At 40.4% G+C, this 17,801-nt stretch overlaps 1 protein-coding gene across 3 annotated transcripts in view; it reads right to left on the bottom strand.

Annotated features, from left to right (window-relative positions):
• The window catches only part of LOC137128734 (neuroblast differentiation-associated protein AHNAK-like), a 37,304-nt gene that overhangs the window by 4,970 nt on the left and 14,533 nt on the right, over positions 1-17,801 (bottom strand). For all 3 annotated transcript variants that reach the window (XM_067507209.1, XM_067507208.1, XM_067507207.1), the window contains exon 8: positions 188-17,754. In XM_067507209.1, coding sequence (XP_067363310.1) covers positions 188-17,754 — 17,567 coding nt within the window. The remainder of the gene's footprint in view (positions 1-187; positions 17,755-17,801) is intronic.

The raw sequence follows: 17,801 nt of genomic DNA, 5'->3' as shown, positions 1-17,801 counted from the left end.
CTTATATATAACCTAAACACCATAATTCTGCAATATTTCAGGGTCCCCTTTACGGGAGCATTTTGATTCCAGCAGAGTCAGTTTACCTCTGAGATGAAAGCAAAGAAAAATCTTATGTCACGGTCTCCTGATTGTTTATGGTGTGTGTTTAACATGCTAAAGAAATGTATGTTTTCTCTACACTTACCTGTGGAGTGTGGCTTCAGGGTGAACTTAGGGACCTTAAACCACGAAGACGACTCTCTTTCTTCAGACTCAACCTCGCTCCAGGTTTGGACCTTTTCTGAGCTGAACTCCACGGTAAAACCACTGGGGGACCCTGAGCTGTCCCTGTCCAGCAAATCTTTTCTGGCATGAGATGACACCACATCCTTAGAAGGCTCCTCACTGAAACCTGCTGAAGCTATTTTGCCTGATTTCACTTGAAGCCCTTTAGCATCACCCCTGCCCTCTTCTGGTAGGGAATCTTTTCCTGGTTTAACACTCTCCTGTGTGTCCTTCTCTGCAGCCATCTTCCCATAGGGACTGGTAAACTCTACCTTTGGAAGTTTGATTTTACCACTGAAAGTCCCTTTATCATCCTTGGAGCCCTTATGACGACTTCCACCTTTTTCACCATTGAGACATGAACTTGAACCCTCTCCCTTGAGAGCAACATCAGGTGATCCAGATTTACCTGGAGAAAATGATACTTTGGGCATCTTCATCTTTCCTCCCTTTGACTTGTCCTCTTTGGGCAGCTTCACTTTGACATCCCCTGTTTCAGCCTCAAGTGTTGTCTCCTCTGGGAGGCCAGCTTCTGCAGGGGGTTCATCTGTTTGAGGAGGATTTACCAAGACAAAAACAGCCTTCTTTACTTTGGCCATTTTTGGGCCCTCATACTGAATTTCTGGACCATACATTTTTCCTTCGGGAGAAGAGACTGAGGGTAATGGGACACCAAACTTAGGGATTTTGATTTTCTTATCTTTTTTTGTTTTGTCATCTTCATCTTGTGCAAACTCGATGTCTGGGATCCTGGGGACTTTGATTTCTCCGCTGGATGATGGGAGACCAAATTCTCTTTCTGTTCCTGGGTGTGCTAAACCTTGTTCAGTTTTCAAACTAACACTTGGTAATGTTACCTCTGTCCCTGGGATATTAATATGGCCTTTGTCCTCTTTATGTCTGTTGTCAACTTTGTCTTCATCTTTGCCAGTTTTCTTTTTGGGCATGCCAAACTTGAATTTTGTTCCTTTGACTTTAGGACCCTTTGCTTTGCTGTTGGTTCCTGCTGTGTTTAGATCCACATCAGTTAGTTCATATTTTTTCCTGTCCTTCTTGCCTTCTGTTCTATGAAGTCCTATATCAAGCTCCAGGTCCCCTTTTGGACCTCTAACATCTATTGTCGGAATTTTGAATTTTAGACCTTGGTGCTCTCCCTCAACATGCAAGTCAGCTTTTCTATAAGCCTCTGTGTCAGGTTTGCCAAGGGTTGCATCTATGTCCCGGTCTGGTGGTGGTAATTGTGGCAGTTTAATTTTCCCTTCTGCCTGAAAAGTCGATACATTGATTTCAATTTCATCAAATATGTCCTTGGGAATGGATATAGCTCCCTTTGGAGGTTTAACATGTGTATCTTTTAACATTCCTCCTGTGACTTCCATCTCTACACTAGGTGTTTCGGTAGCTTTACTTTTACCTTTAGGAAGTGAAATATCAACTTTTGGCATCTTGAAATATGGCAGATTAATGGATCCTCCCCCTGCCTGTAAATCTTCTTCTAATGAGATATCTGAAACTTCAATTTTTGCTTTGGGCAGAGAGATATCAACATCTGGCATTTTTAACTGAGGAATCTTAAATTTCCCACCATCCCCTTTAATGTCAACGTCTAGACCTTCAATCCTTCCTTTGGGCAGAGAGATATCAACATCTGGACCTTCTACTTTTCCTTTGGGCAGTGAGATATCAACATTGGGCATTTTCACACGAGGCATCTTAAATTTCCCTTCTGTACCTCCCTCTATTTCAACTTTGGGTCCTTCAATTTTTCCTTTAGGCAAAGAGAGATCAACCTCTGGACCTTCAAATTTTCCTTTGGGTACAGAGATATCAACATCTGGACCTTCAATTTGTCCTTTGGGCAAAGAAATATCAACATCTGGCATTTTCACATGAGGCATCTTAAATTTCCCTCCCTTTCCCTTAATGTCAACATCTGGACCTTTAATTATTCCTTTGGGTAGAGAAAGATCAACATCTGGACCTTCAATTTTTCCTTTGGGTAGAGACATATCAACATCTGGACCTTCAAATTTTCCTTTGGGTAAAGATATATCTATATCTGGCATTTTCAGATGAGGCATTTTGAACTTCCCTCCTGTACCTCCCTCTATTTCAACTTCGGGTCCTTGAATTTTTCCTTTAGGTAAAGAGAGATCAACATCTGGACCTTCAATTTTGCCTTTGGATAGAGAGATATCAACATCTGGCATTTTCAGGTGAGGCATTTTAAATTTCCCACCCTTTCCCTTAATGTCAACATCTGGACCTTCAATTTTTCCTTTGGGTAGAGAAACATCAACATCTGGACCTTCAATTCTTCCTTTGAGTAGAGCAAGATCAACATCTGGACTTTCAATTCTTCCTTTAGGCAGAGAGATATCAACATCTGGACTTTCAATTTTACCTTTGGGTAGAGATATATCAACATCTGGCATTTTCAGGTGAGGCATCGTAAATTTCCCACCTTTTCCCTTAATGTCAACATCTGGACCTTCAATCTTTCCTTTGGGTAGAGAGATATCAACATCTGGCATTTTCAGATGAGGCATTTTGAACCTCCCTCCTGTACCTCCCTCTATTTCAACTTCAGGTCCTTGAATTTTTCCTTTAGGTAAAGAGAGATCAACATCTGGACCTTCAATTTTGCCTTTGGGTAGAGAGATATCAACATCTGGCATTTTCAGGTGAGGCATTTTAAATTTCCCACCCTTTCCCTTAATTTCAACATCTGGACCTTCAATTTTTCCTTTTGGTAGAGAGAAATCAACATCTGGACTTTCAATTTGTCCTTTAGACAGAGAGATATCAACATCTGGACCTTCAATTTTACCTTTGGGTAGAGAGATATCAACATCTGGCATTTTCATGTGAGGCATTATAAATTTCCCACCCTTTCCCTTAATGTCAACATCTGGACCTTCAATTTTTCCTTTGGGTAGAGAGATATCAACATCTGGACCTTCAATGTTTCCTTTGGGTAAAGAGATATCAACATCTGGACCTTCAAGTTTTCCTTTGGGTAAAGAGACATCAACCACTGGACTTTCAAATCTTCCTTTAGGCAGAGAGATATCAACATCTGGACCTTCAATTTTTCCCTTAGGCAGAGAGATGTCAACATCTGGACCTTCAATTTTTCCTTTGGGCAGAGATATATCTACATTTGGCATTTTCAGGTGAGGCATTTTAAATTTCCCACCCTTTCCCTTAATGTCAACATCTGGACCTTCAATTTTTCCTTTGGGTAGAGAGATATCAATATCTGGAACTTCAATTTTACCCTTGGGTAGAGAGATATCAACATCTGGACCTTCAATTTTTCCTTTGGGTAGAGATATATCAACATCTGGCATTTTCAGGTGAGGCATTTTAAATTCCCCACCCTTTCCCTTAATGTCAACATCTGGACCTTCAATTTTTCCTTTGGGTAGAGAGATATCAACATATGGCATTTTCAGGTGAGGCATCTTGAACTTCCCTCCTGTACCTCCCTCTATTTCAACCTTGGGTCCTTCAATTTTTCCTTTGGGAAGAGAAATATCAACATCTGGACCTTCAAGTTTTCCTTTGGGTAGAGAGAGATCAACATCTGGACCTTCAATTTTTCTTTTGGGCAGAGAAATATCAATATCTGGCATTTTCAGGTGAGGCATTTTAAATTTTCCACCCTTTCCCTTGATGTCAACATCTGGACCTTCAATTTTTCCTTTGGGTAGAGAGAGATCAACATCTGGACCTTCAATTTTATCTTTGGGTAGAGAGATATCAACATCTGGCATTTTCAGGTGAGGCATCTTGAACTTCCCTCCTGTACCTCCCTCTAATTCTACCTCGGGTCCTTCAATTTTACCTTTGGGTAGAGAGATATCAACATCTGGACCTTCAATTTTTCCTTTGGGTAGAGATATATCAACATCTGGCATTTTCAGGTGAGGCATTTTAAATTTTCCACCCTTTCCCTTGATGTCAACATCTGGACCTTCAATTTTTCCTTTGGGTAGAGAGAGATCAACATCTGGACCTTCAATTTTATCTTTGGGTAGAGAGATATCAACATCTGGCATTTTCAGGTGAGGCATCTTGAACTTCCCTCCTGTACCTCCCTCTAATTCTACCTCGGGTCCTTCAATTTTACCCTTGGGTAGAGAGATATCAACATCTGGACCTTCAATTTTTCCTTTGGGTAGAGATATATCAACATCTGGCATTTTCAGGTGAGGCATTTTAAATTTCCCACCCTTTCCCTTAATGTCAACATCTGGACCTTCAACTTTTCCTTTGGGTAGAGAGATATCAACATCTGGACCTTCAAATTTTCCTTTGGGCAGAGAGAGATCAACATCTGGACCTTCAATTTTTCCTTTGGGCAGAGAAATATCAATATCTGGCATTTTCAGGTGAGGCATTTTAAATTTCCCACCCTTTCCCTTAATGTCAACATCTGGACCTTCAATTTTTCCTTTGGGTAGAGAGATATTAACATCTGGACTTTCAATTTTTCCTTTGGGCAAAGAGATATCAATATCTGGACCTTCAATTTTACCCTTGGGTAGACAGATATCAACATCTGGACCTTCAAGTTTTCCTTTGGGCAGAGAAATATCAATATCTGGCATTTTCAGGTGAGGCATTTTAAATTTTCCACCCTTTCCCTTAATGTCAACATCTGGACCTTCAATTTTTCCTTTGGGTAGAGAAATATCAACATCTGGACCTTCAATTTTACCTTTGGGTAGAGAGATATCAACATCTGGCATTTTCAGGTGAGGCATCTTGAACTTCCCTCCTGTACCTCCCTCTATTTCAACCTTGGGTCCTTCAATTTTTCCTTTGGGAAGAGAAATATCAACATCTGGAACTTCAATTTTTCTTTTGGGTAGAGAGACATCAACATCTGGCATTTTCAGGTGAGGCATCTTGAACTTCCCTCCTGTACCTCCATCTATTTCAACTTTGGGTCCTTGAATTTTTCCTTTGGGTAGAGAAATGTCAACATCTGGATCTTCAAGTTTTCCTTTGGGCAGAGAAATGTCAATATCTGGCATTTTCAGGTGAGGCATTTTAAATTTCCCACCCTTTCCCTTAATGTCAACATCTGGACCTTCAAGTTTTCCTTTGGGTAGAGAAATATCAACATCTGGACCTTCAATTTTTCCTTTAGGCAAAGAGAGATCAACATGTGGCATATCCACATGAGGTATTTTAAATTTCCAACCCTCTCCTTTAATGTCAACATCTGGACCTTCAATTTTTCCTTTGGGTAGAGAGAGATCAATATCTGGACCTTCAATTTTTCCTTTAGGCAAAGAGAGATCAACATCTGGACCTTCAATTTTTCCTTTAGGCAAAGAGAGATCAACATCTGGACCTTCAAGTTTTCCTTTGGGCAGAGAAATATCAATATCTGGCATTTTCAGGTGAGGCATTTTAAATTTCCCACCCTTTCCCTTAATGTCAACATCTGGACCTTCAAGTTTTCCTTTGGGTAGAGAGACATCAACCACTGGACTTTCAAATCTTCCTTTAGGCAGAGAGATATCAACATCTGGACCTTCAATTTTTCCCTTAGGCAGAGAGATGTCAACATCTGGACCTTCAATTTTTCCTTTGGGTAGAGATATATCAACATCTGGCATTTTCAGGTGAGGCATTTTAAATTTCCCACCCTTTCCCTTAATGTCAACATCTGGACCTTCAATTTTTCCTTTGGGTAGAGAGATATCAACATCTGGACCTTCAATTTTACCTTTGGGTAGAGAGATATCAACATCTGGCATTTTCAGGTGAGGCATCTTGAACTTCCCTCCTGTACCTCCCTCTATTTCAACCTTGGGTCCTTCAATTTTTCCTTTGGGAAGAGAAATATCAACATCTGGACCTTCAAGTTTTCCTTTAGGTAGAGAGAGATCAACATCTGGACCTTCAATTTTTCTTTTGGGCAGAGAAATATCAATATCTGGCATTTTCAGGTGAGGCATTTTAAATTTTCCACCCTTTCCCTTGATGTCAACATCTGGACCTTCAATGTTTCCTTTGGGTAGAGAGATGTTAACATCTGGACTTTCAATTTTTCCTTTGGGTAAAGAGATATCAACATCTGGACCTTCAATTTTTCCTTTGGGTAGAGATATATCAACATCTGGCATTTTCAGGTGAGGCATTTTAAATTTTCCACCCTTTCCCTTAATGTCAACATCTGGACCTTCAATGTTTCCTTTGGGTAGACAGATATCAACATCTGGACCTTTAATTTTTCCTTTAGGCAAAGAGAGATCAACATGTGGACCTTCAATTTTTCCTTTAGGCAAAGAGAGATCAACATCTGGACCTTCAAGTTTTCCTTTGGGCAGAGAAATATCAATATCTGGCATTTTCAGGTGAGGCATTTTAAATTTCCCACCCTTTCCCTTAATGTCAACATCTGGACCTTCAATGTTTCCTTTGGGTAAAGAGATATCAACATCTGGACCTTCAAGTTTTCCTTTGGGTAGAGAAATATCAACATCTGGACCTCCAATTTTTCCTTTGGGTAGAGAGATATCAACATCTGGACCTTCAATTTTTCCTTTGGGTAGAGATATATCAACATCTGGCATTTTCAGGTGAGGCATTTTAAATTTCCCACCCTTTCCCTTAATGTCAACATCTGGACCTTCAATTTTTCCTTTGGGTAGAGAGATATTAACATCTGGACTTTCAATTTTTCCTTTGGGCAAAGAGATATCAATATCTGGACCTTCAATTTTACCCTTGGGTAGACAGATATCAACATCTGGACCTTCAAGTTTTCCTTTGGGCAGAGAAATATCAATATCTGGCATTTTCAGGTGAGGCATTTTAAATTTTCCACCCTTTCCCTTAATGTCAACATCTGGACCTTCAATTTTTCCTTTGGGTAGAGAAATATCAACATCTGGACCTTCAATTTTACCTTTGGGTAGAGAGATATCAACATCTGGCATTTTCAGGTGAGGCATCTTGAACTTCCCTCCTGTACCTCCCTCTATTTCAACCTTGGGTCCTTCAATTTTTCCTTTGGGAAGAGAAATATCAACATCTGGAACTTCAATTTTTCTTTTGGGTAGAGAGACATCAACATCTGGCATTTTCAGGTGAGGCATCTTGAACTTCCCTCCTGTACCTCCATCTATTTCAACTTTGGGTCCTTGAATTTTTCCTTTGGGTAGAGAAATGTCAACATCTGGATCTTCAAGTTTTCCTTTGGGCAGAGAAATGTCAATATCTGGCATTTTCAGGTGAGGCATTTTAAATTTCCCACCCTTTCCCTTAATGTCAACATCTGGACCTTCAAGTTTTCCTTTGGGTAGAGAAATATCAACATCTGGACCTTCAATTTTTCCTTTAGGCAAAGAGAGATCAACATGTGGCATATCCACATGAGGTATTTTAAATTTCCAACCCTCTCCTTTAATGTCAACATCTGGACCTTCAATTTTTCCTTTGGGTAGAGAGAGATCAATATCTGGACCTTCAAGTTTTCCTTTAGGCAAAGAGAGATCAACATCTGGACCTTCAATTTTTCCTTTAGGCAAAGAGAGATCAACATCTGGACCTTCAAGTTTTCCTTTGGGCAGAGAAATATCAATATCTGGCATTTTCAGGTGAGGCATTTTAAATTTCCCACCCTTTCCCTTAATGTCAACATCTGGACCTTCAAGTTTTCCTTTGGGTAGAGAGACATCAACCACTGGACTTTCAAATCTTCCTTTAGGCAGAGAGATATCAACATCTGGACCTTCAATTTTTCCCTTAGGCAGAGAGATGTCAACATCTGGACCTTCAATTTTTCCTTTGGGTAGAGATATATCAACATCTGGCATTTTCAGGTGAGGCATTTTAAATTTCCCACCCTTTCCCTTAATGTCAACATCTGGACCTTCAATTTTTCCTTTGGGTAGAGAGATATCAACATCTGGACCTTCAATTTTACCTTTGGGTAGAGAGATATCAACATCTGGCATTTTCAGGTGAGGCATCTTGAACTTCCCTCCTGTAACTCCCTCTATTTCAACCTTGGGTCCTTCAATTTTTCCTTTGGGAAGAGAAATATCAACATCTGGACCTTCAAGTTTTCCTTTAGGTAGAGAGAGATCAACATCTGGACCTTCAATTTTTCTTTTGGGCAGAGAAATATCAATATCTGGCATTTTCAGGTGAGGCATTTTAAATTTTCCACCCTTTCCCTTGATGTCAACATCTGGACCTTCAATGTTTCCTTTGGGTAGAGAGATGTTAACATCTGGACTTTCAATTTTTCCTTTGGGTAAAGAGATATCAACATCTGGACCTTCAATTTTTCCTTTGGGTAGAGATATATCAACATCTGGCATTTTCAGGTGAGGCATTTTAAATTTTCCACCCTTTCCCTTAATGTCAACATCTGGACCTTCAATGTTTCCTTTGGGTAGACAGATATCAACATCTGGACCTTTAATTTTTCCTTTAGGCAAAGAGAGATCAACATGTGGACCTTCAATTTTTCCTTTAGGCAAAGAGAGATCAACATCTGGACCTTCAAGTTTTCCTTTGGGTAGAGATATATCAACATCTGGCATTTTCAGGTGAGGCATTTTAAATTTCCCACCCTTTCCCTTAATGTCAACATCTGGACCTTCAATGTTTCCTTTGGGTAGACAGATATCAACATCTGGACCTTTAATTTTTCCTTTAGGCAAAGAGAGATCAACATGTGGACCTTCAATTTTTCCTTTAGGCAAAGAGAGATCAACATCTGGACCTTCAAGTTTTCCTTTGGGCAGAGAAATATCAATATCTGGCATTTTCAGGTGAGGCATTTTAAATTTCCCACCCTTTCCCTTAATGTCAACATCTGGACCTTCAATGTTTCCTTTGGGTAAAGAGATATCAACATCTGGACCTTCAAGTTTTCCTTTGGGTAGAGAAATATCAACATCTGGACCTCCAATTTTTCCTTTGGGTAGAGAGATATCAACATCTGGACCTTCAATTTTTCCTTTGGGTAGAGAGATATCAACATCTGGACCTTCAAGTTTTCCTTTGGGCAGAGAAATATCAATATCTGGCATTTTCAGGTGAGGCATTTTAAATTTCCCACCCTTTTCCTTAATGTCAACATCTGGACCTTCAATTTTTCCTTTGGGTAGAGAGAGTTCAACATCTGGACCTTCAATTTTTCTTTTAGGCAAAGAGAAATCAACATCTGGACCTTCAATTTTTCCTTTAGGCAAAGAGAGATCAACATCTGGACCTTCAAGTTTTCCTTTGGGCAGAGAAATATCAATATCTGGCATTTTCAGGTGAGGCATTTTAAATTTCCCACCCTTTCCCTTAATGTCAACATCTGGACCTTCAATTTTTCCTTTGGGTAGAGAGATATTGACATCTGGACCTTCAAGTTTTCCTTTGTGTAGAGAAATATCAACATCTGGAGCTTTAATTTTTCCTTTGGGTAGAGAGATATCAACATCTGGACCTTCAATTTTTCCTTTGGGTAGAGAGAGATCAACATCTGGCATTTTCAGATGAGGCATTTTAAATTTTCCACCCTTTCCCTTAATGTCAACATCTGGACCTTCAATGTTTCCTTTAGGTAAAGAGATATCAACATCTGGACCTTCAAGTTTTCCTTTGGGCAGAGAAATATCAATATCTGGCATTTTCAGGTGAGGCATTTTAAATTTCCCACCCTTTCCCTTAATGTCAACATCTGGACCTTCAATTTTTCCTTTGGGTAGAGAGAGTTCAACATCTGGACCTTCAATTTTTCCTTTAGGCAAAGAGAAATCAACATCTGGACCTTCAATTTTTCCTTTAGGCAAAGAGAGATCAACATCTGGACCTTCAAGTTTTCCTTTGGGCAGAGAAATATCAATATCTGGCATTTTCAGGTGAGGCATTTTAAATTTCCCACCCTTTCCCTTAATGTCAACATCTGGACCTTCAATTTTTCCTTTGGGTAGAGAGATATCAACATCTGGACCTTCAAGTTTTCCTTTGTGTAGAGAGATATCAACATCTGGAGCTTTAATTTTTCCTTTGGGCAGAGAGATATCAACATCTGGACCTTCAATTTTTCCTTTGGGTAGAGAGAGATCAACATCTGGCATTTTCAGATGAGGCATTTTAAATTTTCCACCCTTTCCCTTAATGTCAACATCTGGACCTTCAATGTTTCCTTTGGGTAAAGAGATATCAACATCTGGACCTGCAAGTTTTCCTTTGGGCAGAGAAATATCAATATCTGGCATTTTCAGGTGAGGCATTTTAAATTTCCCACCCTTTCCCTTAATGTCAACATCTGGACCTTCAATTTTTCCTTTGGGTAGAGAGATATCAACATCTGGACCTTCAATTTTACCTTTGGGTAGAGAGATATCAACATCTGGCATTTTCAGGTGAGGCATTTTAAATTTCCCACCCTTTCCCTTAATGTCAACATCTGGACCTTCAACTTTTCCTTTGGGTAGAGAGATATCAACATCTGGTCCTTCAATTTTTCCTTTGGGTAGAGAGATATCAACATCTGGACCTTCAATTTTTCCTTTGGGTAGAGATATATCAACATCTGGCATTTTCAGGTGAGGCATTTTAAATTTCCCACCCTTTCCCTTAATGTCAACATCTGGACCTTCAATGTTTCCTTTGGGTAGAGAGATATTAACATCTGGACCTTCAATTTTACCTTTGGGTAAAGAGATATCAACATCTGGACCTTCAATTTTAACCTTGGGTAGAGAGATATCAACATCTGGACCTTCAATTTTTCCTTTGGGTAGAGATATATCAACATCTGGCATTTTCAGGTGAGGCATTTTAAATTTCCCACCCTTTCCCTTAATGTCAACATCTGGACCTTCAAGGTTTCCTTTGGGTAGAGAGATATCAACATCTGGAGCTTCAATTTTTCCTTTAGGCAAAGAGAGATCAACATCTGGACCTTCAAGTTTTCCTTTGGGCAGAGAAATATCAATATCTGGCATTTTCAGGTGAGGCATTTTAAATTTCCCACCTTTTCCCTTAATGTCAACATCTGGACCTTCAATTTTTCCTTTGGGTAGAGAGATATCAACATCTGGACCTTCAAGTTTTCCTTTGTGTAGAGAGATATCAACATCTGGACCTTTAATTTTTCCTTTGGGCAGAGAGATATCGACATCTGGACCTTCAATTTTTCCTTTGGGTAGAGATATATCAACATCTGGCATTTTCAGGTGAGGCATTTTAAATTTCCCACCCTTTCCTTTAATGTCAACATCTGGACCTTCAATGTTTCCTTTGGGTAGAGAGATATCAACATCTGGACCTTCAATTTTTCCTTTGGGTAGAGAGATATCAACATCTGGACATTCAAGTTTTCCTTTGGGTAGAGATATATCAACATCTGGCATTTTCAGGTGAGGCATTTTAAATTTCCCACCCTTTCCCTTAATGTCAACATCTGGACCTTCAATTTTTCCTTTGGGTAGAGAGATGTCAACATGTGGATCTTCAATATTTACTTTGGGTAGAGAGATATTAACATCTGGACTTTCAATTTTTCCTTTGGGTAGAGAGACATCAACATCTGGACCTTCAATTTTTCCTTTGGGCAGAGAGAGATCGATATCTGGCATTTTCAGGTGAGGCATCTTGAACTTCCCTCCTGTACCTCCCTCTATTTCAACTTCGGGTCTTTCAACTTTTCCTTTAGGCAAAGACAGTTCAAGATCTGGACCTTCAATTTTGCCTTTGGGTAGAGAGATATCAACGTCTGGCATTGTGAGATGAGGCATTTTAAATTTCCCACCCTTTGCTTTAATGTCAACATCTGGACCTTCAATTGTCTCTTTGGGTAGAGAGAGATCAACATCTGGCATTTTAAGGTAAGGCATCTTGAACTTCCCTCCTGTACATCCCTTTATTTCAACTTCGGGTCCGTCAATTTTTCCTTTAGGCAAAGAGAGATCAACATCTGGCATTTCCACATGAGGTATTTTAAATTTCCAACCCTCTCCTTTAATGTCAAGATCTGGACCTTGAATTTGTCTTTTGGGTACAGAGAGATCAACATCTGGACCTTCAATTCTTCCTTTAGGCAGAGATAAATCTACATCTGGCATTTTCAGATGAGGCATTTTAAATTTCCCACCGTCTCCTTTAATGTCAACATTATCAACATCTGGTATTTTCATATAAGGCATTTTGACCTTTCCTTCTGTACCTCCCTCCATTTCAACTTCTGGGCCTTCAATCTTTGCTTTTGGCAATGAAATTTCAATTGAAGGCATCTTAAAATGGGGCATTGTAAATTTTGCTCCTCCTTCCTCAGTCTTGGCATCAATTGTTCGTGTATCAGCATCTGCAGTTTTAACATTTGGCAAGGTTATGTCAACATTGGGGATTCTAATGTTGGGCATTTTAAATTTGCTAGCTCTATCGCCATCTATTTCAACTTCTGGTGCATCAAGGTGTCCGGCTTTTCCTTTGGGATGGGACATGGCTATTGATGGCATTGTTATGTAAGGCATTTTTAATCCTCCTTCATGTCCGTGAAGATCCACCTCTGGTCCTTCAACTTTAGCTGACTTTGCTTTCGGCAGGGACACATCCAGGTCTATTTTGGGAATGGAAACATCAATTGTTGGAATTTTGGGAATTCTAAGGTTTCCTTCATAGTATCTGATATCATGCTCTGAGACGTTGACTTCCTTTTTGGGGAGAAGAACCTCAGTCTCTGGCGTTTTAGCTGCTGGTAGTGACAACTCGACAGAGGGAATCTTGACATTGGATTTAGCTTCAACATCACCACTTGGCTTTCTTACATTTTTTTCTTTGGAGCCAAATCCTGGCATGAAGAACTTGGGCAGTTCAATAGTGACATCGGGTGCGTGGATGTCATTTTTCCCTTCCACATCTCCCTCCAGCTTAGCATCAAGTTCAACCTCTGGTATTTGACCTTTAGGGGAGGACATTTTAAATTTGGGAAATTTCACTTTGTATTTCGTTTTATCATCTGGGCACTCGACACTGATTTCTGGTTTAGGAACTTTCCCCTTTTTCACTTTAGCATTGACATCAGGACAAGATACAGATACATCTGCATCCTTTTTGGATAATCCAAATGAGGGCATTTTGAATTTAGGTTTTTTTACGTTAACTTTTCCGTCCCCATCAAACTCTACTGACGGTGGCCTAATCTCTCCTTCTACATGAGGAGTACTGAGGGAAACATCTCTTTTGGGACATTTTCCTGATATATCCAAATTACTACTCTTAGACTTTCCGCCAAACCTAGGAAGAGAAAAATAGAGGCCTTTGCGGGAGACATTAGGTAGGTCAAAGCTACCTCCTGAAGAGGGTCTACCTCCCTCTGCTTTCAGAAGCTCCACCTCCACATCATCGCCTTTAGGTTTGGTGAGATTAAAGTCTAAATCCACCTTTGGAGCTGCAATGTCAACTGTTGGTAGTTTGAAGGATGCACCAGAGCCTTCTATAACACCTGTCTCAGCATCTGCACCCTTTAACTTGGTTGGTTTAATATCTCCTTTTGGACCAGACATCTCCAAATCTCCTGATGCACTTGGACCACTGTTGTCTATTTTGAGGGTTTTGTCTTTCAGACCAGACGGAAGGCTTAAGTCAAGATCAAACTTGGGGACATTTATGTCAGTGGTTGTCAGGTTGAGCCCATCACCTTTTTTTCCAGACAGGTCAACTTCTGGCACATGAAATTTTCGTCTGCCAGCTGCTCCTTCAATATTGACATTTCCCTCCACTTTTCCCGCTGGAGCCGATATGTCAACAGCTGGCAAATCTATCATTTTGCTTCCCTTCATTTCTGGTCCTTCCACTTTGACACTGTACTCTGGCAGGTTTATCTTTGGAAGTGAAACATCTACTTTGGGCATTTTGAATTTCCCCTCAGGGCCTTCAGTACTGAGATCAGCATCAACCTTTCCTTCAGGGATTGAAAAGTCGGGGACATTGATTTTTACTCCTTTAAGATCAGGACCTTCAATATTGACATCAACCCCCTTCGCTTTGATTTTAGGAAGAGAGATATCAACAGAGGGCAAATGGAACTTGCTCCCTTTTCCAGTTTGTCCTTCCATTTTAATTTCTCCCCCTGCTTTTCCTTTAGGGAGTGAAATATCAATGTCTGGCATCTCAATCTTTCCTGCCTTAATGTCTGGACCTTTCATTTGGACATCACCCTCTGGGAGACTCACTTTTGGTAAAGACACATCAATTGTTGCCATTTTAAATGTACCCCCTTTCATGTCAGCACTGTCAATATCAAGTTTGCCCTCAATATTTCCTTTAGGGGGTGATATATCAACAGTTGGCAAGTCAAGCTTTCCTCCTTTGATGTCAGGGCCCTCAACACTGATATCTAACTCTGGAGTCTCAGTTCTAGGAAGCGAAATGTCACTTTTGATTTCAGGTCCTTGAATATCAACCTCAACTCTCTTTGCTTTGATTTTAGGAAGAGAGATATCTAATACTCCTTTATCACCATGTCCATCAAAATCAATATCTATATTTGCCTTTCCTTGTGGAAGTGGAATATCAACTGCTGGCATTTCAGTTTTTCCTTTCATATCTGGGCCTTCCAAATTTGCATCGCCCTCTGGGAGACTCACTTTTGGCAAAGAAACAGCAAATCTGGGCATTTTTAATTTGACCCCTTTCATCTCAGGGCCTTTAACATTTATGTCACTCTGAACTTTTCCTTTAGGGGTTGCAATGTCAACCCCTTTCCCCTTAACATCAGGGCCTTCGAGGCTGACGTCGACATCAGTAGATTTTAGCTCGGATGACGGCACATCAATGGATGGCATTTTTATCTTTCCATCTTTAACATCAGGGCCTTCAACCTGTATCTGGGGTCCCTTAGTTTTCATTTTTGGAAGAGAGATATCAAAAGAAGGCAAATGGAACTTGCTTTCTTTACCACCACGTCGTTTGGGAAGTGAAATATCAATGTCTGGCATCTCAATTTTCCCTGCCTTGATGTCTGGGCCTTTTATTTTAACATCATCTTCTGGGAGACTCATTTTTGGCATTGAGACATTTAGACCACCCTCAATTTTGCCTTCTGGAAGTGAAATATCACTTTTAAGTTTAGATCCATCAATGTCCACATCTACACCCTTCGTTTTTGCTTTAGGAAGAGATAGATCAATGGATGGCACGTCAAACTTGCCTCCTTTACCACCATGTCCCTCAATGACAACATCTCCCTCTGCTTTTCCTTTAGGGAGTAAAATTTCCATTTTGGGCATTTTGAATTTGCCTCCATTCACCTCAGGACCCTCAATGGCAAGGTCAGCCTCAGGCTTTTCTTTGGGCAGTGAAAGGTCAATATCTGGCAGGTTGAGTTTTCCCCCCTTAAGTTCAGGGGCTTCAACATTCACGTCAACTCCCTTCACTTTCATCTTAGGAAGACAGATATCAACAGAGGGCATTTGGGCCCCAATTCCAGAGTGTCCTTCCATTTCAATTACTCCCCCTGCTTTTCCTTTGGTGAGTGAAATGTCAATGTCTGGCATCTCTATCGTCTTGTCTTTGATGTCAGGCTCTTTCAATTTTACACCACTTTTAGGAAAATTTACCTTTGGTAATGAAATGTCACATTTTGGCATTTTAATGTTGGCCTCCAGACCTTCAGCATTTAAGCTAATGCCACCTTTTGGTTTTGTGAGTATATCAACAGGTCTGATGTTTAAATCTGGATCCTCAAGGCTGACATCTATGTCATGAGGCTTTATTTCAGGTGTTGAAACATTGACTGATGTGATGAGGAATTCTCCCCCTTGAAGATTTCCCTCAATTTTCCCTTTTGGAATTGAAATATCACCTGTTGGCTTTATCCTAAACTTGTCTCTTTTCCCTGAAGGTTCTTCAATATCCATTTTACCTGCTAAATGTCCTTTTGGAAGACAGATATCAGTTGTTCGCATGGTAATTTTTTCTCCTTTAATTTCACTTCCCTTAAGATCTAAGTCACCACTGCCTCCGCCCTCCACATTTGCCTCGAAAAACTCAGTGGTTGGAATCTCCGGGGATTTTAGCTTCACGTCACCTTCAGGTAGCTTTATTTTTGGGATTGTTCCTTTTGGCTGTGATATATCAACAGGAGGCATCTGGATCTTACCTCTACTCTCAAACTCAGGCCCCTGTATGGTCACGTGACTCTCTGGTTTTGTCAATTTAGGTGTTTTTAATTTCCCCCCTTCTACTTCAATGCTTCCCTCCATTCTGCCTTTGTCCAGAGAAACATCAAGTGAAGGCATTTCAAATGTATCACCTTTGGGAAGATTCAATTCTACTTTGGGCAATTTAAAGACCCCTTTGCCCTCTCGTCCTTTTATATTTACTTCTCCATCTGTTGGCTTAATTTTGGGGGGAGTTATGTCAAAATCAGGCATTTTAAACTTTCCATCTCCACCAACATAATAGTCCATTCCCACATCAATACCCTCTGTTTTCATTTTAGGCGGCGCTATGTCAACAGACGGTAGACTGAACTTCCCCCCACCTTCTGGACATTCGATGTCGACATCAGATGATCCCATCTTAGGTAATGAAACATCAACCTTTGGCATGGAGATTTTGGGCCCTTTAATGGTGCCCTCCACCTCATCTGGAATTCTTCGTCCAGTGTCCACTTTCAAATCGCCTTCAGGGACATAGATGTCAATAGCAGGCATTTGGATTGGCTTGGCAGCACCTTCATGCTCTGGGAGTGAAATGTCCATGTCAGCTTTTCCCTTTACTTTCGGTAAAGAAATATGAGCGGAGGGCAATTGAATGGATGCAGATTTTCCTGAAAGATCACTTTCAATCTTTGGTTTAGTGATATTTGTTTTGGGGTGACTAATTTCCCCACCTCCTTTGATTTTTACTTTTGGAGGTGTTATATCAGGGTGAGGCATTTTCATCCCTTCAGCTTTCACCTTGATGTCACCATCTATCTCATCTGAATGTCGTGAGAGTCTAACTTTTCGTAATTTAAATTTTGGCATTCGGAGCTTTGCATTTCCTTTGCTGACATCTACATCAACTTTTCCCTCAGCTGCATCAACACCACCTTTGACATAGATTTTAGGTTCTTTTATTTCTGCCTTTGCCTTCACAGTGGGCAAAGAGGCCTCAGCTTTTCCTGAGGGGAGTGAAACATCCACATCAGGTGTGCTAAAATTAGGCCCTCCCTTATCCAGGTCCATATCTTTATCACCAGACAATCGGAACTCCGATGATGGGGGCTGGATGTTGACACCCGGTGGTTTCAGCTCCACAGATCCAGTTTCCAGAGCTAAACCTTGTTTTGTGTGTTTGGTCTTGGGGAAGTTGATTCCAAACTTGTGTCCTTTTCCTTTGGTTTTTGTTTTAGCTCCTGGTATCTCAGCTGGAGAAATCTTCACCTGTCCCTTAAGTTGTCCTGTTTCCACATTTGTCCCTGTCTCTCCTCCAGGATAATCCTTTGCTTTCATGTGAGGAAACCTGGGAGAACAGTGTACAGGATGAAAAAATAAACCAATAAAGATACT

Source organism: Channa argus, chromosome 6 (assembly GCF_033026475.1).
Source record: "Channa argus isolate prfri chromosome 6, Channa argus male v1.0, whole genome shotgun sequence".
Taxonomy (NCBI): Eukaryota; Metazoa; Chordata; class Actinopteri; order Anabantiformes; family Channidae; genus Channa; species Channa argus.
This window is presented reverse-complemented; position numbering and strand designations above follow the sequence as displayed.